At 39.3% G+C, this 24,699-nt stretch overlaps 2 protein-coding genes across 4 annotated transcripts in view; one reads left to right on the plus strand and one right to left on the minus strand.

The window, feature by feature from the left end:
* Nucleotides 1–12,717, plus strand: part of cstf2 (cleavage stimulation factor, 3' pre-RNA, subunit 2) — a 17,899-nt gene extending 5,182 nt beyond the window's left edge. Inside the window, exons 4-14 of one of the 3 annotated variants that reach the window (XM_074649434.1) lie at nt 1–112; nt 1,729–1,848; nt 1,979–2,101; nt 2,715–2,862; nt 3,628–3,687; nt 7,089–7,188; nt 9,193–9,392; nt 9,764–9,888; nt 11,793–11,879; nt 12,122–12,272; nt 12,398–12,717. The exon at nt 1–112 is cut by the window's left edge and continues 25 nt beyond it. In XM_074649434.1, coding sequence (XP_074505535.1) covers nt 1–112; nt 1,729–1,848; nt 1,979–2,101; nt 2,715–2,862; nt 3,628–3,687; nt 7,089–7,188; nt 9,193–9,392; nt 9,764–9,888; nt 11,793–11,879; nt 12,122–12,247 — 1,201 coding nt within the window. In that variant the 3' untranslated portion in view covers nt 12,248–12,272; nt 12,398–12,717. Of the gene's footprint in view, nt 113–1,728; nt 1,849–1,978; nt 2,102–2,714; nt 2,863–3,627; nt 3,688–7,088; nt 7,189–9,192; nt 9,393–9,763; nt 9,889–11,792; nt 11,880–12,121; nt 12,308–12,397 lie in introns of those variants that run through there. The other 2 variants (XM_074649436.1, XM_074649435.1) reach the window with 2 other exon arrangements.
* nox1 (NADPH oxidase 1) lies at nt 12,714–24,697 on the minus strand. Its single transcript, XM_074649433.1, has 14 exons — nt 24,574–24,697; nt 24,179–24,332; nt 23,884–23,979; nt 22,255–22,365; nt 21,674–21,758; nt 18,909–19,054; nt 18,434–18,627; nt 18,218–18,344; nt 18,030–18,122; nt 17,695–17,936; nt 16,310–16,472; nt 15,968–16,114; nt 15,739–15,863; nt 12,714–14,335 (listed from the first exon to the last, which is right to left on the minus strand). The coding sequence occupies exons 2-14, from the start codon at nt 24,221–24,223 to the stop codon at nt 14,209–14,211; spliced, it is 1,701 nt and encodes a 566-aa protein (XP_074505534.1). The 5' UTR covers nt 24,224–24,332; nt 24,574–24,697; the 3' UTR covers nt 12,714–14,208.
* Between the last annotated feature and the right edge of the window lie 2 nt (nt 24,698–24,699).

The following is a 24,699-nucleotide window of genomic DNA, read 5'->3' on the forward strand; positions in this document are numbered from 1 at the left end:
TGAGTCTCCTTATGGGGACACTATCCAGCCACAGGAAGCCCCGGAGTCCATCAGCAGAGCTGTGGCCAGTCTGCCACCTGAGCAGATGTTTGAGCTTATGAAACAGATGAAGGTAGGCTGGTTTACTGCCTCTGTTGCGTGGGAACAGTATGTTTCAGGTCTAATTTACCGACCCTTTCCTTTCCTTATAGACATTTGAAATTGATTCATTTAGCTCATCAGTGCCAGCTTCCGACTCACTGTTGTTTAAATGAGGCTAATGAACAAACCGAGTGGTCTACCTCACTGTCATATCAATAGCACTGGTCCTTATAAGCAAAATGAGCTGTCACGCTTTTGTGTTATTATAGCAATCAAAGTGAGCATCAGATTTAGGTTGTGTCCCATTCTACTTACTTTTCGTTATTTGCTATGATGCTTTTGTAAATAGTTCACATTCTAGTAGTTTTTCCTCGACCCTTATGAAGTCAGAAAGGTTAGAAATATGGTTTGATTTGAGTAAAACCTGAGTAAAAGTTACTTTGACTAAATCTTTGTTTAACTTTATCATTTTGTACCTATTTTATTTGATTGATTGGTTTTGAGGCTGTTGTTGCCAGTAGTTCCTGTCGGTTTCACCTAAAAACCTCAGAGATGTCACTGGTTAATTGGATTACTTTTCTATTCATCATATTTGACTTGAGAATTCTGATGTAAAATGTATTTTTTAACTTTCTTTCTTGGCAAACCTAAAATCTACATTTGTATATAATCCATCATAAATCTGAAATGCAACTTTTCACATCAAAATGGCTCTTCTGAAAAAGAAAATGTACAGTGCATCCGTAATGAGAGACTTTGAGAGGCTGATACATGTAAGTAGAATAAAAACACATATTTATGAAAGGGTTAATGGGCAGCTATGAAGCCTAATCTTTAGTATTATTTGATCTCGGGGACCGGTGCATAAATGGCACAAATTGCAGCATATAAACATTTTGATGCTCGATGGCGTCTTCGAAAATAAAATGAAGACTTTCTGTGAAAATGTGATGATATATTACAAAGTACCGAAGTGAATTTAAAGAAGGTAATGACAAGTGATCTAATGAGGAATCTCTAGCGATAGATTGATGAATGTAAGTATTATAGTTTTCCCCCAAAAGTCCTGTTCTTGAACCGGCTGTTTACTCTCTTTAGTCCCATTGAAAAGATGGTGACAAATGTTTCTCTCAGTTTGAATCACCTCCAGGATGACGACTGTATGCAGAAGATGCTCTTCCTTCCCTTTCATTAGCGAGGGCTGTGCTGTGCAGTCTGCCTCTCTCAGCTCTGCCAGAGACGCCTTATCTCTGCACATCTGGCAGTCTGCTTCATTAGGCTCAAAGAAACACAACGCTGCAGACATTTTTTCCCTCCGACTGGAAAAGTGTTTTGTTGCACCAAAGCTTGTGTCAGTGGGACGGCTCCCTGCGCTGATCAGAGTCTGAGTGTTTGGGCTCCCGTCCTGATGGCACACAAATATTGTTGCACATTGTTGTTTAATGTTTTGTGCTGATGCAGCCACTTTTTGGTTGGTTATGGACACGTATCTGAATAACAAGTGGGCAGCACAAACTACAGGAACTCACTGACGAGCTCTTTTTACGTAAAAGGGTCTAAAGTTTTGTTTTTTTGTTTCTCTGTCCAGTTGTGATTTTATCCCATTTTCCTGATTCTATGTGGTGATGATGTGATTTCTGTCTCCAGCTGTGTGTGCAGAACAGCCCCCAGGAGGCGCGGAACATGCTGCTGCAGAACCCTCAGCTGGCCTATGCTCTGCTGCAGGCCCAAGTGGTAATGCGGATCGTTGACCCTGAGATAGCCTTGGTGAGAGGAGAATGAAGACATTAAAGACATTAGGCGAATCTTGCATGATCTTATGTTTATTTGAAGCAAGGTGAAGGTGAACCAGTACAGATTTCTGAGAGAGATGCTCTTCCATTTACTCCACATACAGAAAATGCTCCACCGTCAAACGCCAGCCCAGCCTCTGATTCCCAGCACGCAGGTCGGAGGAGCGCCGCCGGTCAACCCTCCTCCAGCTCCACCCAGCGTGCCGGTGTCTCAGCCGCAGCCTGGGGTGAGTACAACACTCTAAAGTAAAGGTCACATTACACTTCTGTTCTACAAAATAGTCCCACACTGAAAAAGGACGTGATGTTGCAGCAGGTAATACTGTAGATAAATACTGATGAGAAGTGTTTGAGAGCAACGCTTCTGTTTGTAGTCTGGTAGTGTGATCATTTACTAAATAAGTTGATGAAACAAAGTTAATCAAAGGTAGTGATTTCACCGAGTCTTAGAATTAAGTAACGATTAATCGATTGGTTTTCAACTATTAAATTGATCGCCAACTATTTTGATAATCGATTAATCGGTTTGAGTAGAAATTCTCTGATTCCAGCTTCTTAAATGTGATTTTTTTTCTGGTTTCTTTCCTCCTCTATGACAGTAAACTGAATATCTTTGAGTTGTGGACATTTTTCACCACTTTCTAACATTTTATAGACCAAACAATAAGAATAACATAACATAATAATTGACAGTTTAATTGACAATGAAAATATGTGTTAGTTGCAGCCCCAGAATTAATTAAACATGTTTGATTCATTCTGTAAAACAAATGTCTCAAGGTTTAGCTTAAATGATTTATTTATTCTTTCTAATTTATTTTAATTTCATCATATGATCAGCCTGGAATGCACGTCAACGGAGCCCCTCAAATGATGCAGCCCCCCAACATGGGCGTTGTCCCTGGGCCAATGCCTGTGCCAGGACCTGTGCCAGTACCGGGACCAGGACAAGTACAAGGACAAGCGCCAGGACCAGTCGGACCTCCAGGTAATCATCAAACTGCATACTGCATACTTGCATCACCAACTGAACTGGCTGTGGTAGCGTCATCCTTATGCTCCTGGTATTTAGATTTCTAAGGTCAGAGAAGGTTAATGTGTGAGGTGTGATAGCCGTTTTTAGATGCTGAATGACTTATTTCTAAGTTGCAAGTTGCTCCAAAAACAGGGTCAATCTTATTTGTATTATTATTATTATTATTATCCATCCAAAAGTGACATTAAACTGTCATGCAGCAGTGCAAGCAAGCTTCCTCCTCAAAGCTACATTTTTATCAGTATAATTTAACGCAATGGTTTAAAGTTATTTTAACAGCTACATGTGTAAAATTGCACTTATTTTTGCCCACAATCAGAACTGCAGTGAACCCCATTAACATTACTTTTATTTCAAGTTAAAGTGTTGCACATGTCATGGCTCAATGGGATCACTAGGTGTCACCAGAGCCTTGTTAGTAGTCGAGGTGCTGTATGAGATTAATAATCAGCTTCACAATCTCTTTTTATTCTCCCTAAATGTTTGGTATTAATTGTCTGTCTTTCTGTTGTGCAACATATTTAATGTTAAAGTTCCCTCTTCGTCTGTCTGTGTGTGTGTCTGTCTGTCTGTCTGTCTGTCTGTCTGTGTGTGTGTCTGTGTGTCTCTCTGTGTGTGTATACTATTGTCATGAGCACGCTTTCAAAATGCTCTCAACGTGCTGCTTTGCTCTCTTGAGTCTTGTCTCCTGTTCTTCTCACTTTAATGCTGGCTCAGGAAACCTTCAGCATTCTCCCACAGGATCGTCTGGGCAAGCTGCTATCGAGCGGCCTCAAGGTATCACTGTACTCCCCTCAGTTCTCCAGTCAGGTCACAGGACTGTTACGGAGAGAGAGGTCAGATAGGTCCAGATACACGGCACTTATACACACTCTACAGTTTGTTAGACTGCATGTCCACTGTTATCAAATATCATCCTTTTAATTCAGCCTTTAAAGTAGCTATTAAGCCTGTTTATGTCCTCTGAGCGTTATCATAACTAAAGCAGGATGAGGGGAGGGATCATTGTGGTGCCACTGCATGCGAATAGATACAGGTTTGCCAAGAGGGGCTGCAACTAACGATTATTTTCATTTTCGATTATGTTCTTGATTAATCGATTAGTTGTTTGGTCTATAAAATGGTAAAAAATGTCGATCAGTGTTTCCCAAAGCCCAAGATAACGTCCTCAAATGTCTTGTTTTGTCCACAACTCAAAGAGATTAAATTTACTGTCACAGAGGAGTAAAAAAAATAAAAAAAATATTCATATTTAGCATTTTTTTTTTTTTTTTTTAAATACTCAAAGCGATTCATCGATTATCAAAATAGTTTGCGATTGATTTAACAGTTGACAGCTAATCGATTAATCGTTGCAGCTCTAGCCGGGAGTAAAACATTTGCCAGGATGCAAATGTTTTTTGCATGATTACTTTGTCGGTGTTAAAGCCAAATTATTATTTTAAACTCTTTAAATGCATATTTGTAGATACTAGTTTTTTAAATTCACATGACATTCAGCTCAACATTAACTGGTTTATTTACCTCAGTAGAAATGTCCCTCAGAGAAAACATGACTGGGATGATGTTGACAAAGCTGTGTGTCTGTAGCAGGATACAGCAAAGCAGAATATAGATATAGAGAAACATACACAACTGACTTGTTGAGCATGTTAAATGTGTTTGTGTAGAGAATAACAGCAGTAAAACTTCCTGCAACAGAATGAATGCTGAATATATATATATATATATATATATATATATATATATATATATATGTACACAAGCTGAACAAATGGCAAAAAAAAGAAAACTAAACTAAAATTTTGCACAAAATATGTGTGCAAAAAAGGGGTTAGCATTGAATTAGCAGCTACTCTGGATAAAATGAATCGACTCCTGATCCTGGATATGCAGCGTATTACAAAGATGGGAAATAAGAAAAGTTTAAACTTAAGTATTGAGAGAGGCACCACATATAGAGGAATGTGCATTTTTTTATATTTCCATAGTGCTGTTGCCAGAAACATTTTGTATTCGTGGAAGGACACGTGAGCGGAAGTGTCAACTCCAGATACCAAAAATGTGTTTGAAGCCAGTTTGTGCAGACAGACAGGCAGCGCAGGATTTCACCCTTCAGCACTCTTCTAGTTGGACTGCGTCGTACGGCTTGATGGCTGTCGATACAAAGAGCACTTAAGGAGCTGTGAAGGAGGTTGAAAAATGTAGCACACCAAGAGAGATCCTCTCTGGCTGGCTAGTCGATTGTCTTCTATGACCTGCAGTAAATGATCTGGACGCAGGTTAACAGTCCTGGTCCTGTAGTGAAAACCATCCACAAACTATCTGAATCGTTGGCACCAGCAAACATTTTCCATACTGCCGACAGAAGGATGGCGGTTTGGATGTTTTGTTTGGCTCATCTTTGACATTTAACAGAAGAGAAATGACATTAAAAACCTCCCCGTCTCTTATGACATTACTCTGACTCCGGGGCGGGGGGTACTTTACGGAGTCTGCTATTTGTAGTGTGGGGAAGTTTGGAAGAGACTTGAGCTCTCATGGATCCAGACTCCTCCACAGTGGAGGCCACGTGTTGTGTTGTGTTGTGTCGAGGCAACGTGTTGCAGGTGTTGTCGATGGTGGTGGCACATTGTTTTGCTAGCTTTTTTTTTTTTCTTAATTTCAACAAGCACATTTTGATTGCAAGAAGTTTCTCAAAAAACAGATAACAATCTATGACTGTACTGCCAGGATAAAGATGGAAATAGTGATTTGACGTATAATAAGAGATCTGTCGTTACGTCTTTGCTTTGTCAGTTTTAACGGCAGTCATTAGTTGTGACATTTAGAATAGAATAGAAAGCTTTATTGTCATCGTATTAAATACAACGAGATTCACAGTTGCCGCTCCTGGTCAGTGCTTTAAAACAAATACTTGACAAGACTTAACGAGGCAGAAAAAACATATAACAGGTAAAACACACATAGCTATAAAACAGGAATAAAACAGGTAAAGCAGATTGTAATAAATAAATATAAACAGAAGTAATTGCACTTGAAAAAATAGGTAGAGCAGATGTAATAAATAAAATGTAAACCAAGGTAGATGCACTTGAGGTATTTAAGGATATATATTTCACAGTCAGTTTATTAATATTGCACAGATTTATTGTTTGTTCGGTGTCCGTTCGGCCCAGGGATGGAAACTGTTTGTGTCATTCTCACTAATAGAAGTAAAAGGAACTACTTTGCTTACTCATAGAAAAGAGTCGGGTCATGATGACGTGAAATTGCACAATGTGCTTTATTTAGAGCAGCATGATGCTTTTAAGGTATATCTGGGAAAATCCAGCTTCTCGGCTCCTCTCTCTTGTTCTTTGTGTTTGTCAGCATCCAAAAAAATCTGTCCTATTTCTTGCCGTTTCTCCGCACTACAGATCCACCGACTGACTACAGCAGCTCACACGTCCGTTACCTCCCGTCAGTTTATTTTAGCTGCTCCTGTGCAGCTCATTGAACGCAGTAAATGTAAATAAATCCATATTAAAGTGCCATTTAATGCAGATTCGTAACGCCCCCCCCCCACCCTTACCTCGAGTCTGTTGAGTTTAAAACCAACACAACCACCGTTGTTTAAATATGATGTTAAATGAGCCTCTGTTACACAACCATTATTTTGATTGAGCTAAAACTACATCAGGAAGTCATTTAGGCGTAACGTTGGGGCGAGGCGATTTATCATTAAGAGTAATTATATCTCAGCTCACCTGAAAGGATATTTTAATGAATGTACAGACAACTGTAAGATCGACAGCCGCCTTATTGAACTTCAAATGCCCCCATTGTTATCTAGGCAGCATCGCTGTAGGCGGGAAGGTATACATTCTATTCCACTTCTCCTGATATCTCCCTGTGTGTTGTGACATCTCGCTGTGGCAGTTTGTTGTGGTCACGCTGTACTTTGTGTGTTTTTATCAACTCCCCCCCCCCCCACCCCCCCCCCCCCCCCCAAACAGCTCTGCTTAGATATGTAACCGGAGCAAACACTAAACCTTTATAGTCGTGTGTGTGGTTTCCCCTACCTGGAATTTCTGTCTATTCGTAATCGTTTAGTCATAAAACTAATTCCTGGTCAGTGAATAGAAATAGATTGGGTGTTTTTTATGTGGTTGAATGTATGATTGTTCTCCTCTCAGGACCAGGCGGTATCCCCCCCAGAGGCCTGCTGGGAGATGGTCCCAATGATCCCAGAGGAGGAACTCTGCTGTCCGTCACTGGAGAGGTCATCGAGCCCAGGTAAGACATTCACACGCTTCACAAGATCCCACACTGTAAAAAGTGAGATTTGTTTTAATTATAAAGCAGGTTTAAGTGTTATAAACTGTAGATAGTGTGAAATGCTCAATCCATGCAGAAATACACTCAGTCTTTATTCAGAAACTCTACCTTTAAATGAGCCGTCAGGATTTTTCCTAACTTTGATGTCACCACTGTACAACATTTCACTTTTTAAATGTGTTTTGGGGCCCTGTAGGGGCTATCTTTAGTCTTCATTGTTCTTATCTTCATCTTAATTTACTTCCTGTCAATAACCACATTTCAAGGACGACATGACTATGTTTTAAGCGTTGAGTCGGCCCAATAGCAACGGCAACGTCCACTCGTTTATTTACACAACAGACCTTTCACAATAGAAGTCACTTCACAATAAAATTCATTTCCTGTCCCTTTGTCACATGTGTATGGAAGCCGCACAGGATCAAACTCAAATTCACAGTGGTCAATATACAGGAATGAATCTCACCATATATAATCACAATATTCTCCCACATTAAACTGAAATATATTCCTCACTGAACTCCAGCAAATAATATCATCCAAACAATAAACGTAAACTTGGCACTAGTAAATGGCGCTTACGGGCCCAACGGCATCATGTGACGGACACGGAAGTTGTAGTAGTACCGCCGTTTGGCCACTGCGAAAAATTGGCATCAACGACTGGCGCTCCTCCTTGAGGGGGGGCTTGGCTGCGACCGCACACTTTACAGCCACATTGACACGGGTTCTGTTGTCACCATAACAACTAACAACAATCGACATTTTCTTTTGTACTATAGTCCGATTACCAAAGCAAACTGTTCAATGACCATCCTACTTCTATTTTATTCCTAGTGTTTCAGACAGAGGGTCATACAGGCATACTCAGGCAGACTGTGTGAGAAACATAAAGGATTTTTTTTTAACATTACAGCATGTAAACATGTTCTAGTAGAAACACAAAGTACAATTATGAAACTGAAGATTTGCATATTATGGGACCTTTTAATAGGAGTTCCAGAGGAATGTTAATTGAAGCCATTAAAGTTATTACATTTTCATTCTTGTGGTTATCGTAGTAACACTTACAATACTTCAGCGTCGGGCCCCGCCCTCTGCAACGCTCTGCCTCCTGAAATCAGAAATGCTTCACTTTCAATAAACACCTCAATCATCACCTGTTCATCAAGGCCTCTGACCTTTGACCTCTAACTCTTCCTACACTTCACTCGTTTTAATTACCTGGATACAGTTTTTACTCTGTTTTATTTATTAGTATGATTTTGTGTGCCCTCTTTGTAAAGCGTCTTTGGGTTTCTTGAACAGCGCTATATAAGTCCAATTTATTATTATTATTATAATACAACAAAGGAGAACATAGTGTATCTGATGACAGCGTAGCCAAACAAACTCTTGTTGTTTTGATGAAGTCAGTCGCTATTAATTGCGACTGCAATCTGATTTCATGCGGCACACAGCGCGAGTAGTTTCCCAAAAGTCGGTTACCTTACCGCTCTATGTGGCCGCTCCTCATTGTTCCATCATTCCCTTGCAAAAATAAAAGAAATATCCACTAAAAAAATAATGCATTGTTTTGTTTCGTAGATGCATTTTAGTTTCCTATGAACACTTTTAATGTGACGCAGCAGCAGAAAAATGCTCCATTTGCATCAGTAGTGACTTAATGTAGCTCTGATACAGCGATAGGAGTGATAAAGGTTTATATCAGTGAGATAAAAATAGAAACAGTAATGCTGGATGGATCACACCCTGCATCCTGTGAATACCTCTGAATAGCCTGATCCGCCTCTGACCTTAAACTACCTTACAGAGAGGTGACGAATATAAATACATCAAACAGCTGTTATGCTGACAAGTTGCCAACCGTAGATGGTATCAGGAGCAGGGTTAGATTGTTTTCAATCGTTTATCTTTCTAAAGATTTAACTGTTTTAATTTTGTGTTTGTGTCTGTGCGTAGCCGTGGTTACATGGCAGCTCCACCGCCCCACCAGGCCCCACCTGTACACATGGCCCAAATGGCGAGCGGACCCCCTCCGGACATGAGAGGCCCTCCGATGGACATGAGAGCCCCACCCATGGGCGAACCACGCAACATGATGGGCGACCCCAGAGGGCCCCCGATGATGGAGCCACGCGGCCCCCCGATGGAGACCAGAGGTAGCTGCTCCGATGACGCTTCATAGTTTGAGAACTCATAATAGTTTATAGTGATGATTGTAGTCAACGTGTTCAGCTTCAGTCCCAGCCGGCAGACGAACCAAACAAAAGACTATTGTCCCTGCAGGAGGTGTCGTTACACTTCTATTTCCTTATATTTAATACCTCCTTCGTTTATCTCTTTAAGGTCAACCACGTCACAATGTTCCTACGAGACTTCTCACAGCTACTTTTGTGGGTTTTATGTTTCGTGTAATGATAAAAACTTTCTTTCTCATCCTTGATGTCCGTAACGTACACTCCAGTGGTTTCACTCGATATCCAGCGAGGTGTGTGAACGGTACGTGTGGTTTTCTGTTTTCTTGCTGCAGGTCGTGACCCGAGGGCGATGGAAACTCGCGGCCCAGCGGCGGGTCAGAGGGTTCCCATGGCGACAGGAATGCCCGGCCCCGTTCCTCATAGCATGGGTCCCAACGCTCCTCCACCTGCAAGACCGGTAAACTGCTGCGTCTAATGTCTTCTTACTGTATGAAACTGGTCCTGCCCCCTCTTAGTCGACTTATCGGTCGTTTTGGTCTCAGTCGACTCAGATTTCTTTAGTTGATTAGTCGTTTTTTTATGCTGTTTTCATGCTGAGTGACTTATTTCCAAGTAACTTCTGAGCACATCTCTGGTCAACACCAGATTTAAAGTGTTGCTTTTGTGATTCTACGTATCTGTCGATTAAATCAACTAAGTGATTAGTCGACTGAGAATTTCTTTTGTTGAAGACAGCCTTAAAATGAAGACTACTATGCACACAAGAATGTTAAAAAACAACAACAAAATATATTTGATTTGGTGCGGACACACAGTACATAGGATATTATTACTAACATTACTTTCAAGACTTCTTTTCACTGTGTTTTTGTAGAATCTATAAATGTGATATTCACATTGAATTTGAAATCTCCTCCTTTTGACTCATCAATTATTAGACAATAAATACTGGTTAAATAAATATTCACTTAAAGCTAGGGTTTGAAATCTTAAGAAAACTAGCAAGAGTACGTTAGATTTAAAAAAAAAAAAAAATGTATCCAACCAAAGAAACCCAGCGTTTCCTCCTTTTCCAAATACAGCAGCTTACAGCTCCAAAAGTCACTAAATCTAGAAACCAAGCCAACAACACTGACAGCCCGTCTCTTCAGAGGCCTGGATTACAAAGCAGGATTTGCGGTTATCGAGGTAACTTCAGGTTTAACCCTTCAGGGTTATTACCGTCCTACGAAGGTGGATCGCTTCTTACCAGGGTAGATCGCCATGGTAACTGATGCTGAACAGCTAACCTGCTCCGGAGCAGATTATGTTCCAGATAAGAGATCAACTCGTATAGAAGCACCTCCTACTGACCAATCAGAGCTCGGTGCGCGGATCGTATGATAATATTGCACACATGAAGAAGTTTAAGTCATAATCCAGAACTAAAAACAAAACAGTTTAACCTGACAAATGCAGGAAAGACAGCTGGATTTATGCTGTGGGTGTTTACCGCTTTGAATTATGTTTTTATATTTATTTATTTTACTTGCTCTTGAGTCCGTTTCACACTGCCGGAGACGCAGACGCTGCTAAGAGAAGGCGGAAATAGTCACACACGCCGCAACTTTGATAATGGCCGTAATTAGGTGTAACTCATTCATCCATTACAAGTCGTAAAGCTGTTTATATCTAGACGACTATATCTGACTTTTGAGTATTCCGTTAAATTAATAAGTGTTAATTTGGAGTTTTTTCTTTTACCAGCTGTCCTTCCTGCATTTGGCAGCTTCAACTGTTACTTTTAGTCTGGATTATGTGTTGAACTTCTTCGTATTTGTCTAATATAGTTTACTCTTCCTTTGTAAAATGTGCCGCTCTGTCTGTCTGTCTGCAAGTCTGTAGACTTATCCATGTTAGTGATCGGTCAGATGCTGCAAACACCGCCCCGTTCATGTGAACGCGCTCATAGCCAGATAGAGAAACCCTGGGTTGATTTACAGAGTTGATAACCAGCGTCGTAGGACTGTTTAGCGTGATCTCGTTTTTCATTAGTGAAGCCAGATAACAAGAAGATACCCTCGGTATGTTGAACTCGCTTCGTAGTACAGGCCTCAGGCTTCCCTCCAGAGCCACTCCCCCACAATTATCATGTCCTGTGACAACCACAGATACCGGATTGTTTTCTTTCTTTTGTCAGAGCGTTATTCAGTGATTGTAAAGAGAATTTCAACTAATAAAACAAATGTTTTTGAAGATTACCAACCCTAGATTTAACATTACATTAAAACAAACATTGTAAAAGTCGTAAATATGACTTGAAGGGAAGAACGATGGAAAGTAAATCAGTGCTATCTGATAACCAGTATGTCTGTCCTGCAGGGTCCTGGTATCTCTGGTGGTCCTCCATCAGGAGGAGGAGGCTTCAGTCCGGGGCAGAGCCAGGTCTCCACACAGGACCAGGAGAAGGTGAGGCATCACTTCTGTCTATCAGCAGCTTGTTGCCGTTGCCCCTGAGCAAAATGCTGATCCCTTTTTTTTTATGCAAGTCATTCTGAGTATGTATCACCTGCTTTAAATGATGTTTAGAGGAGTTGTTCTGATTTTCCTGTTACCAGTGAAGGTTACTCGAGACAACCAATAAGCACTCGTTGTCATTTTGAGCTCATTTTACCTCTTGTATAATGTTTTGTTTTTTTGTCCCTCTCCAGGCCGCCCTGATTATGCAGGTCCTGCAGCTCACCCCAGAACAGATCGCCATGTTGCCCCCGGAGCAGCGGCAGAGCATCCTCATCCTCAAAGAGCAGATTCAGAAGACTGCAGGAGGGGCACCTTGATGGTCTGAGGAAAAACTTCAAAAAGGTTTCAGATGAAGTCTCTTCACTTCCTTCACTACAGTTTCCATCCCTGCTGCAGGAGGTTTTTGAAGCGTTCTCATGTCGTCACGGAGCAACTCTGTAAAAACGTTATTCTGTTTTCTCTTTCAGGACTCAAACTGCTCCGACCCCACCGACCCCCGTCACCTCCAGTTCCAACAGGTCTGAAGACGTCTCACCTTTAGTTATTATTGTATAGCTTTTTTTTTAAATCATATTGTCTGTTTTGTGTATGAAAGAGTCAGTTTGTGGATTCAAAAGGACATTTGAGTGGATGATGAATGCTGAACAGATAGAAAGACCAGGGCTGGATTGTCACCAGGTTTCATCCCTTTTTTTCCCCTCCAGAGCCGACTGTTTTCATTTTATCGGCTCTGGAAACCGTTTGTCTGGATATTTTTTTTGTCAATAAAACAACAACAAAAAATAAACTCTTATATTCGTTTATTCAAGATGAGTTTGGGTACAAGAAAAAGGGATTAAAAACAGTAAACGGTTCAATAAGAATAAAGATAAGTCCTTCAAAATCTTCAGAGCGTGAGTAACACACAGGCTACGTGACAGGAAGTCTTCCTCCTGGTTCACTCTTCATTTCGTCACTTTAATGAGGAAGTACCAGAGAATTTTACGGGTTATAATAAACCATTGTTTGTTAACGAGAAACCTGTTTCCTTAACCAGTAAAGCTTTAAAAAAACAACCTGATATTTACAGTATTTATTTACTGAGCTAATTCTATCACGAGTGAAAAAATATATGATAACTGATTAATTATTCAAGAAAAACACCCCAAAATTCACCGTCTCCAGCTTCTTAAGTATGATTATTTGCTGCTTTTCTTTGTCGTATGTGATAGTAAACTGAATCTTTTTGGGGGTTTTGGACTGTTGGTTTGATAAAATGACAAATCAGAAAACATTAAGTTGGGATTTGGGAAACTATTATGTAATATATAATATACAAATAAATGTTTTCTCTGACATTCAAACAAGAAAATATCAGATAATGGAAATAATCGTCCTAGCAGAGCTGCTGTTGTAGCTAATTGTAAATTATGTTATGAATTAATTTAATCTTTGTGCAAAAAAACGTGCTAACAAGTGAACCAGAGACAAAACCTCGTAACAGTAAAATATAAACATATTTACAGTATTTACAGTGTATTTGATTGAAGGCTAATTCTGTCCTTGATGCTGATTTAGAGCTAAAACAATTAACAGAAAATGAATCAACAATTTGATGAAAAACACCCGAAATTCACTGTAATCCAGCTTCTCAAATATGATAATTTGCTGCTTTTCTTTGTCGTATGAGATAATAAACTGAATCTTTTTGGGTATTTTTTTGGACTGTTGGTTGGATTAAAATAACAAATCAGAAGATGTTAACTTTGTGATCTGGGGAACTATTTAGGGTCAAATTTTCATATTTTTTCTGACATTCACACAAGAAAAATATCCCGCAGATCATTATTATTACAGATTAATTATCATTGGATAATGGAAATAATCTTCCTAGCAGAGCTGCTATTGTAGTAAATTGTAAATTATGATATTAATCCGGAAGAACATTCAGTTGTGTCTTGATTTAATTTGTGCAAAATGTAGTTTTCCACATGACGTATCAGTAAAACAGTAAAACACTTCAGAGTCCATCAGGACTCACGACGGCTTCACCACAATCGCTTATAATTATTGATCAATGATGGGAACATCTGACAGTAATTGATAGTACAAAACCATGAGTCATAGTTGGTTATGATGCCATGACTCATGTTTCCTGAGTAGTGCTGATAGAACCACACGCCCTGCCTCCTTTATCAGTCTATTAGCAGAAACAATTATCCACCGTGAAAGAAAACTTTCCACCAAACTGTTGACCTTCCAAAAAAGCCCAAATGCTGCTTTTCCTGTTTTTTTCCACTCAGAAATTCTCCTTGTTGAAGTAAAACTTGGTCTTCCGGGGATCCACGTCGGAGTATTTGGCGCATTTCTTGCCTAAGACTGTAGCGAGAACTGCAGGGCCGCACAGGAAAGTTCCCACCACGGACCTGAAAACACAACGAAGAAGAAGAGTTCAAGTTTTAATGTGGAAAAGTGCTTAAAGAGGTGGAAAGTAACGTAAACTAAAATAATAAACTTTGTTCTTATAGCAGCTTTCATACAAGAAATGTGTGCTTTACAATAAAAGGAAAACGGTCATAGAATAAACAAAAAAACAAGAAATAACATGGAAAAAAACATTAAATATTAAAATCGGTACCCATATTTGCTGCATGCACATAAATAAATGAAATAAAAACAGTAGCATCCAAAGGTTTTTATTCTCTTCTACTCTACTACTATATTTTGAATTTTTAAGACGAAAACAAAGTATTTTGCCTCCAAGTGACTCTGTACTAACGTACTGTACTAATACCTGTAATAACTAGTAACTTCCAATGGTGTAATGTAACTAAATACATTTACTCAAGTACTCTACTTAAGCACAATTTACAATTACGGTACTTTATTTGATTTATTTCTATTTTATACTCCACTACAATTTAGAGGTACATATTGTACTTTTCACTATTTATTTGAAAGCTTTAGTTATTTTTACAGATTCAGATTAATAATACAAAATATATAAATCAAGTAATATAATGTATTATTATAGATTAAACTACCCAGCAGTATATAAAGATATTAAAATGAACCCCACATTCAGTAATGTACAAATTAATGCGTCAATAATTATAATCCAGTAAATATAATATATACATGATTCTGAGTATTTTTACTTTGGAGACTTTAAAGTATAATTTGATAATACTTTTGTACTCAAGAAAGATTTTTAATGCAGGACTTTTACTTGTAACAGAGTATTTCTACACTGTAGTATTGTGACTTTTACTTAAGTAAAAGAGTACTTCTACCACCACTGGTAACTTCAGGTGGCAAATAAATGTAGGGGAATAAAAACTACAGTATTTAAAATGTAGTGGAGAAGAAGTACTTAAAGTACTGCTGTTTTATTGATTGTTTTTATTGTTTTTTTATGGTTTTTAATTCATGTTTATTCTTGTAAAGCACTTTGTGAATTGTGTTCTATGAAAGGTGCTACACTAAATAAACATTATCATATTCCAGTACTTGAGTAAAAGTACTTTCTACCACTGTATATAAAATAAAGTAGTTAAAACAGTAAAATGCTGATGACACACTGATGCATCAGTATTAACAATCTATTAAGTTGATAATATGTCTTTTTTCTGGAGAATCAGTACTTTTACTTTTGATACTTAAAGTACATTTTGCTGATGATACTTTGGTGCTTTTGGACTTTTTAGTTGTGAAGTTCAACATTGTTGCACTGCTACTTTTACTTAAGTAAATAAAGGATCTGAATACTTAAAGATGATCTCCTGTGTTTCAATAAGGAGATATATTTTAAGAGTGGACTTTCTCTTACGTGGGGTTCTCTTTGCGGACTTGTTCGAACTCTTTGTCCCAGGCGGGTCGGCCATAGTTGGTCTTCTGTTTGAGCCCGGTGACCACGTCCGTGTCCTTGTCAAAGTTAATCCCTTCGGTATACCGCTGTTGACGAAATGTGGGGAGAAACAAGAGAGAGAGACGGATGAGATAAAGCTGAATGAGTGTTTATCTGGACTTTGGTCTGTGACTCATTCAAACACACTCACAAGGTCCTGATCCCAGCCGGTCAGGAAGAGCTTGTAGGTGAGGAAATCCATCATCCCTCGCTCCTCCATCTCTTTCTCCAGCCCCTGCAGCAGGTCGGCGAACCACTCGAAGGCGTGCGTTTCCCGGCAGAGCCAGTAGAAGTAGATCTGAAACCAGGAAGCACATTGTTGAACAATGATCCTATTACAAAAGAGCTGCTAACGACTTGTCGCGGAAACGTGGGAGGATTGTTCTTTTTACATAAGAGACACAATAACAGGATCGACAGGTTCGAATGTCAAAGAGCAAACTGATGAGACAATGACATATGTGGGCGTCTGGCTGGGTTTGTTTTTATATACCTTTCTGGTGCGCAGCTTAGGGTTGGAGATTTTGAACTTGTACCAGATGGACTTGAGGATGGAGGCGAAGGGGGTGACCCCGATGCCGGCTCCGACCAGCATGCTGACCTCGTAGTCGAAGACGTCCTCGCTGGCTGTGCCGAAAGGTCCGTCCACTCCCATTCTGAGCAACAACAATGAATAAAAACCTGGTGTTATCAGGTGCAAATAATCTACAGGTGACAAAATCATTAAATCATCCTGACAAACACCGACACAAAGGCGGGTCATGTTAGCCGTCATGTAGTTTAGCATCACAATACAACTGCGACAAATAAACTGTCCACACACTGCTACACCTACGTTCACAGCTCTAACGCCACCAACAACCCCACACTCACCGCCAACACACACACGGTCTGTTGGAAACTCACTAAAGTTACGCAGACTACGTGTGCGGCGGTGAGCACGAAGCCTCCGGCGATGCTAAAGCTGCTAACGTAGCACAAATACACACACACTGTTTGTTGGGCACTCGTTAAAGTTACGCCGGGCAGACACACAGCTGACAACCTGCTAAACTAAACTAAATGTGCGGTGGAGACTTTTACTGGGAAAGTGGCTGCATGTCGGCGACACTACACGCAGCATCGTGGCTGCTAAGTTAACGCTCCCGGACGGTGAACTGGGGACTCCCGTCAACCAATATCTGTTGTGCTCCTGCAGCTGGTACACCGCTGCATGCGAGGCACAAATCTTGTCGGTTAGCGGTTAATAATCGGTTAACGAGGGTCGGTTATTGGTTAAGAACATTTTTCAAAATTAGTATCCCTAGGGACGAGTATGCAGCAAAGGACCAACACCACATACCGGAGCATTTATAGTAGTGTGGTTGTCACAATACTGGAATTTCTAACTTCGATACAATACCTAGAACCCGTCTATTGATACTGCAGAAAATGAGTATTGAAACCGTTTCAAATATTCAGTATCGATATGTATACTTCTTCCACTAATTTATAGCATGAGCTAGTTTGAGACGCCCGTCCCCAGATTTGATTTAGGTGATCTGTGGACTCAGCACGGGATCAAAATCAATCTCAACCTCAAGAAGACATCGTGATTTAAGTAAAAACAGTAAATAGGTATTATCATCATATCGCCCAGCCCTACCAGGAAGAACTGAAAACTTTTTTCTTTACTACTTCCTGTCACGCTTTGAGTACACTAGCTGTTCAACACTGATAAGCTGCAGGTCAGACACATTGGCACAGTCTGTGTGGGAAATTAGTAAACAATAATAAATGATAAGAAAGATCCGGTAACTAACGGGAGCTATTTGGTGTTTCTTTCAGACATAAACTACCTCCCACAGGAGGTTAAAAACAACCATTAAATGTGCTCACTTGGGTCCCTGCTCTCCCTCCGGCAGCTTCTGCATGATGTCGATGAGTTTGTCGGTCCAGTCCCCGGCCGAGCGGATGTGCACGCTGAAGAAGTCCTCCTCTGGGGCGGAGGTCATGGTGAACGGGTGCCACTCCAGCTGGGAGATGGCGGGGCAGTTGAGGAAGACGTACTGACCCACCTCCATGTGGAAACCGTCCTTCACCAGCTGCAGCTCCAGCACCTTGGACGGATGCATCACGATCTGAAAGTTTAAAAAAAAGAAAGAAAGAAAGAAAGGTGAAGTCACACCGTCACATTGTCTACCAAAACATCTCAGGAGATGAGTCCAACGTACCTTCCTGTATGAGACTCTCTGCATGTAACGGATGAAACGCAGCATACGCTCACAGATGTACAGAATCATTGGACCGATCACCCACCACCAGGTCTAGAAACAAAACAAAGGAAATACAATGATTTAACAACTCACAGATGATGCTCTTATTTGTACTAGTAGTTGTGGTCCAGACTAAAAAGACAAACCTGTGCAGGCCCTCCTACGAACTGAGGGACGGGACACTCAGGAATCCGTCCCCAGTCCTCACTGCGGTCTTTACACAGGGTGAAGTTGTGCGGTGGATCTGTTGTCTGTTGTTTTCTCACGATGAACCTGCAAGACGAGACAGACGAGTGAAAAACCTGCAACAACAACATTTTTTAAATAGAAAAAGACAGAGCTGAGCGAGAAGACAGCCTTACCCGGCTCCGTGGAACACGAGACCGATGAAGAAGATGACGAAGAGGTGGTGGGTGTACCAGAAGACCTCAAAGTAGCTGCGTCTGATGACCTCCATGGAGGAGGTGATGATGAGGATGAGGGCCAGCGTGATGATGACCCCCGTGAGGCCGGCGATGGTGGTGAAGACGAAGTAGGTGGGAGTCTGCTGCGCCGCCTGGGACACAAGAAGAAGAAGAACAAGACAACTTTAAACACACCAAATCCCATGCTTTATACTTTTAGTACGTACTGCAGCTGCCCTTACAAAGTACGTACTGTTGCATGCAGTATGACATAGTACTTCATCATAACATTGCACCTTGAACTTTGACCTTCATATATCCTCTGTACAGAAGATTGTCGGTCAGAAAAGATGTTGTAGATGAGCATACGATCCTTCAACTTATATGAAAACATGTGTCTTATTTCATTCTAATTATAGTTGTGATAACTTACCAAGTCCGTCCTGCGGATGGGGTTCAGGTAGGTGGTGTTTTCTTCGTCCGGCAGGTTGGACAGAGCGATGCTGAGTTTATCATAAACTCCTCGTCTGTTGTTGTTGTACCACTCCACGTTCAACAGATGGGCGATCAGATGAACCGCTGTCACGACAAAAGGAGAGAGGATATTTCATTACTCGTACTTGACGACAGAAATCTGCTTTCTGTCTGGGTCAGGGGTCAGCAACCTGCGGCTCCGGAGCCACATGCGTCTCTTTAGCTCCTCTCCAGTGGCTCCCTGTAGATTTATAAAAATGAAAATGAATAACTGATTTTCTTTCACATTTTTATTTTTATTTATCATTGTTGTAGGTCTATGGTACGACGGTACGACGGGGTATAAGGGCCACATTGAGGAAGAAAAAAAAAATCGGAGATTTCGAGAATAAAGTCATAATATTATAAAGTAGTAATTTTAAGTGTTATTTTCTTTTTTTCTCGTAAAGTTATGACTTTATAATATTACGACTTTATTCTCGAAATCTCAGATTATTTTTTCCCTCAATGTGGCCCTAATACTCCGTAGTACATTGTCTCTTTGGCCCTCACTGCATTAGACTTATATACTATATACTTAAACTGTGTTACCTTCATCACAATGCTTAAATGTTTTGCGGCTCCAGACAGATTTCTTTTCTTTTTTTTTTTTCCTAAAAATGGCTCTTTTGATAGTAAAGGTTGCTGACCCCTGGTGTGGGGTAAAATGCTGCGGACTTGAACTTAAATACCTTTTAAGTCAGTCACATGAATGGTTTAAAAAAGCAGCAGCCTTGTACTTTTAGTATGATTTAAAAAAGTCAAGATTCCTTCTTATTTTTGGGGAAAATGTGGGGAGAACTCTTTTAAACACACCTTCAGTCAATATTTACTCTTGGCTTTGTTTGCCTCCAACTCCCCTTTTACCAAAATGACCCTCTTTAACATTTTAACATTTAGTCTGTCTGACTTTGAGATGAGGAAGATGTGACGGTGGGTCACAATTTGTGTCGTATTTGAAAACACTGAATCTTTTTTCAGTATAAATTAAATATTATTTTTGTATTCATCTCTGTCAATCACAATAAAAATGACCCTGGTAGCTGACCGGAACAAATTTCAGGGATTGCAGTTTGATTTTGTTTGATTGTATTTTTTTTTGGCAGTTTCTTTTTTTTTTCTTCTTCTTTTCTTTTCTTTTGATTTCATATTTTATTTGTCCTGAACATATTTTTAATGTGTGTTTTTTAAAAAAATATGTTATATGTTGTTTTTGTTGTGTGTGGACCCTGTTGGAAATATATCATGAAGAATAATATGGCAATGCTTAAACTATTATGTTACGAGGTCATTGGGTTGAAGATGTTTAGACTAAGAATTATAAGAATGAATACTGTGGCGCCTGAGGGACTTATCGTTCAGAGTCACAAGGGTGGGACGTCATACACATACTTTTGTGTAGATAGAACAGTCTCAAGGATACAGCCTTAGGGAAGAAACAGATAGGGGGGAGAGGACAGAATGATATGAACAGTAGACAGCGTTGTTTAAGGATGGAGTCAGATAAGAAGAAGGTCACATTGACATTGTGGAAAAGTACTAAGACTGATCAAAACTCTGCCCCTCCTTTCGAACAATGTTTATGGCTGTGTATAAAAGGCAAATGTGAAGAACAGCTCGGGGTTCATTCACTGCGAACTGATCACGGTATTACATGGTATCAGGGACACATTGATGAATCCAGAATTCTGTAATAACTCTGTGCAACTTTGATGAATATATATACGGAATAAATTGATACTGATTTTAACATAATTTGCAATCTTTTATGATTTTAACTCTGAGCTTGCAGCTGCCTAGAAGATAAACCAACGCGCATGAAGGTGACGATTCCCTGGGGGATTTCCTTCAACCCCAGGAAGAGTAGCTGCTACTCTGGTGGCTGCTGATCCGAATAAAGAATAAGAATAAGTTTCACTTCAACACCAGGAGGTCGGGCCCGGCGACGTGGCCAAAATCTTCTATCACATTATACTGTAGGTCATTTCATATCTCGATAACGATATGTATCATCATGTTTTCTGGTAATTCAATAAAGAAATAGTCTATATGAAATACCCACATGGTAAAAAAAAAAGGCTATTTTTTATACTCCTGTGTGAATTAAATACTTGACAAACTATTTTCTCATTTTAAGAACTTGAGTGCAAAATTAATATGAAAGTGAAATCATAGAGAAAAAATAAATCAACATAGACGTAGCCTATATATCACAATAGAAACAATATAGAAAAATACATAAGCTAGACATTTTGTTATTGCCTGACCAGGAAGGACTGAAAACCTTTTTTATTTTTATTTATACTACTGTCTGTCATGCTTTGAGTAAACTATCTGATAATCACTGATAAACCGCGGGTTGGAAACGTTGGCACAGTGTGGGGGAAATAATTAACAATAAGAAATGATAAGAAAGATCCAGTAAAAATCCTTCTAACTGGAGCTATTCGGTGTGAGGAGGATATATCTGTTTTAATCCTGGAGACAGTAAACAATGCACCAGAAGTGACAGAAAGCACATTAAAATAACATCTTCTGAAGAAAAGTGTTACACATCCACTCAAATCTACACCTATAATCATAGCTACACATTAACTCTAATCCAAACTCAACTGTTGACTGTAAAGCCATTTATTATTAACTATAAATGCACCAATGAAGGAGAAAATGCTTGCGTAAGTTCACCTGTCATCAGCGCTATCATGTACGCCACCAGCTTGTGGAAACTCAGATTTTTGTCCAGTTGTTTCCTCATCGTTCTGCCGCAACACTGAGAAGATAAAGAAAAGAAAAGGAAGAGGAAAGTCAGAAAAAAAGAGAGAGACAAAGAAGTTTCCAAAGCTGTCAGTGAAACCTACCTGACCTGTGTGTGTTCAGGAAGGGAGGGACGGTGTTACAGGAAACATGAACTATCCTGTTTATGGTTGCATTTTTGGAGTCAAGCTAAATACTTCTATTTGTTTTGCCAATTGAATGTGTTGAAATAGCACAATATCGCCCAAAGAATTATTAGATTTAGTGTAAAATCATTGGTCAATGTTAAGAATAATTACTTTATTTGTATAGCACCTTTTTTAGTACAGAGACGCAGCCCAAAGTATATAAATACCAAAGAATTAAAATGAAAATAAGAACATGTTGTGATGTGTTTCTTGGACAACACAGCAGTCAAACTACTTTTTTAAGGCAGCACCTTTAAAAGATAATGACAGTGTTTTTAGGGACACCTCGCCCTGCTGAGAAATTTAAGCTTCGTGGTGTCTCACCATGAAGGAGCCGCGCAGCAGCGACAGCAGGTTCCTGCACACCGGCAGCAGGATCAGCAGGCAGTTAAAGTTGAGGACGGCCGCCGGAGCTCTGGCCCACGCCAACGCAGACTGGAACACAAATATAATACATGTTAATATCAGTGGTGGAAGAAGTATTCACATCCTTTATACTACAGTGTAACAGTCATTCAGAATCTTACTTTAGAACCGTCAGTATTGGCATCAAAATATACTTAAAGTACCAAAAGTAAAAGTACTCGTTATGCAGACCCTTTACCAAGTGTGCTATTAGTATACTTCAAAATAAGAGTATACTTTCAGTTTACTTTTTATGTACTTATTAGAGATATACTTAACATACTCATACTTAATATTTTGATCAATATATACATAAGAAAAGTATAAGTTAGTATAGTATAAAAAAAACTATTTAACTAGTACTTATATACTTTAAAGTATATACAAGTATACCTGCAGTATAAAACTATTAAACTAGTAGTTTACTGAGAGTATACTTTAAAGTGCACTTTCATAAACTAAAAAGCCGGCTAAAAGTATAAAAACTCAGTACCAGTATCAAAAATCAGTACAATACTTACACTAGTATACTTTTATAAACTAAAAATTAGTCCCAAGAAGTATTGAAGTAGTACACTTACACGTATAAAACTAGTAAACTACTGTATCTGTATACTTATAGTATAGTTGCAGTACAAAATAAGACTTGTTGTATACTCAAAATTTACTATTCTTACACTTAAAGTACACTTAAAAATATACTTTTATAAACTAAAAAATGGGCCTATTTAGTCCCAAGAAGTATTAAAGCAGTACGCTTATAAGTATACCACTAGTACACTGATATTAGTATACTTACTACATAAAGTATACTTTTATAAACTTAAAAAGGGGGCCTATTTAGTCCCAAGAAGTATTGAAGTGGTTCACTTACAAGTATAAAACTAGTACATTATCTGTATACTTATAGTATAGTTGCAGTGCAAAATAATACTTCAATGTAAACTAGTTGTGTACTTAAAGTTTACTTTTCTTACACTTAAAGTACATTTAAAAGTATACTTTTATAAACTAAGAAGTGGGACAATTTAGTCCCAAGAAGTATTAAAGTAGTACGCTTTAAGTATACTACCAGTACATTGATATTAGTATATTTACTACATGAAGTATACTTGGGAAATATATACTTGAACTTTACTCAAAATAACATACGTTACATAAAATAAACTTGAAGTACACTGCTTTTTCATAAGGGGAATAACCTTTATTATACTATACTGGATTATAATTATTGATGCATTAATGTGTTCATCACGTCGGTGGAGATTATTTTAACTACTTTATATACAGCTGGGTAGTTTAATCTATAATAATACATCATTATTTATTAGCTGATGTATATTTTGAATTAATCTGTACAGTAACTAAAGATGTGAGATACATGTAGTGCAGTAAAAAAGTATAATATTTGCCTCTGAGATGTGGTGGAGAAGAAGTATAAAGTTGCATGAAATGGAAATACTCAAGTCAAGTACAAGTAAGTGATCATTATTAGTTATTAAGGTGGTTGAACCAGCATCTGAGCTGACTTCGATTGTCTTAACTCACCCCTAAAAGATGACGTGTGTAGAAATACTCATCTCCTAAATCGTAGAAGAAGTAAAACCAGACGAAGAGGAAGATGTTGATTCCCATCCAGATCACCTGCAAACAGCCAAACATCATGTTTCCATCACACAATTATCACAGTCAGTCATTAAAATTCATTTTTAATGTTATTTGCATTAAAGGTGCAGGACTTCTTGGCATGTTTTTTTTTTGCATTTTGCGCACAAAAATCTGTGCATGTCATCTTTGCAATTTGAAAATTGAAATTCTTAAAGTGTAAATAAGAAGAACTCACCAGTATGAAGGACGTGAGTCCATTGTTGATAATCCAGTTACCCATGGTGAGATATTATCTCCACTCAGCAGCAGCTTCTCTGCATCTTCAGTCTGCCTGTGCTTTTATCTTCATCCACGCTGTCCGGACTCCTCCTCCTCTTCCTCCTCCTCCTCTGCAGGTGTAAAGGTGTCGAAACACGAGGAAACAAAAGTCACAGAGAGAGAGAGAGAGAGAGAGAGAGAGAGAGAGAGAGAGAGAGAGAGAGAGAGAGAGAGAGAGAGAGAGAGAGAGAGAGAGAGAGAGAGAGAGAGAGAGAGAGAGAGAGAGAGAGAGAGAGAGAGAGTGTGATTGCGTTGTTGTGGAAGTTTAGAGGCGAGGTTTCCCCTCCTTGAGCTGAATGACCACATTCCTACCTGCTGGAACTCAGGTTGGAAAAACTAGTATGGACGGCATGAAGGAATGAGGAAGTGCTGCTCTGCTGGGTGGAGACGCAAAATAATAATAATTGTGTGAGCACTTAAGGAGCGGGAAGTCATTAA

This window comes from Sebastes fasciatus, chromosome 10, assembly GCF_043250625.1.
Source record: "Sebastes fasciatus isolate fSebFas1 chromosome 10, fSebFas1.pri, whole genome shotgun sequence".
In the NCBI taxonomy this organism is placed as follows: Eukaryota; Metazoa; Chordata; class Actinopteri; order Perciformes; family Sebastidae; genus Sebastes; species Sebastes fasciatus.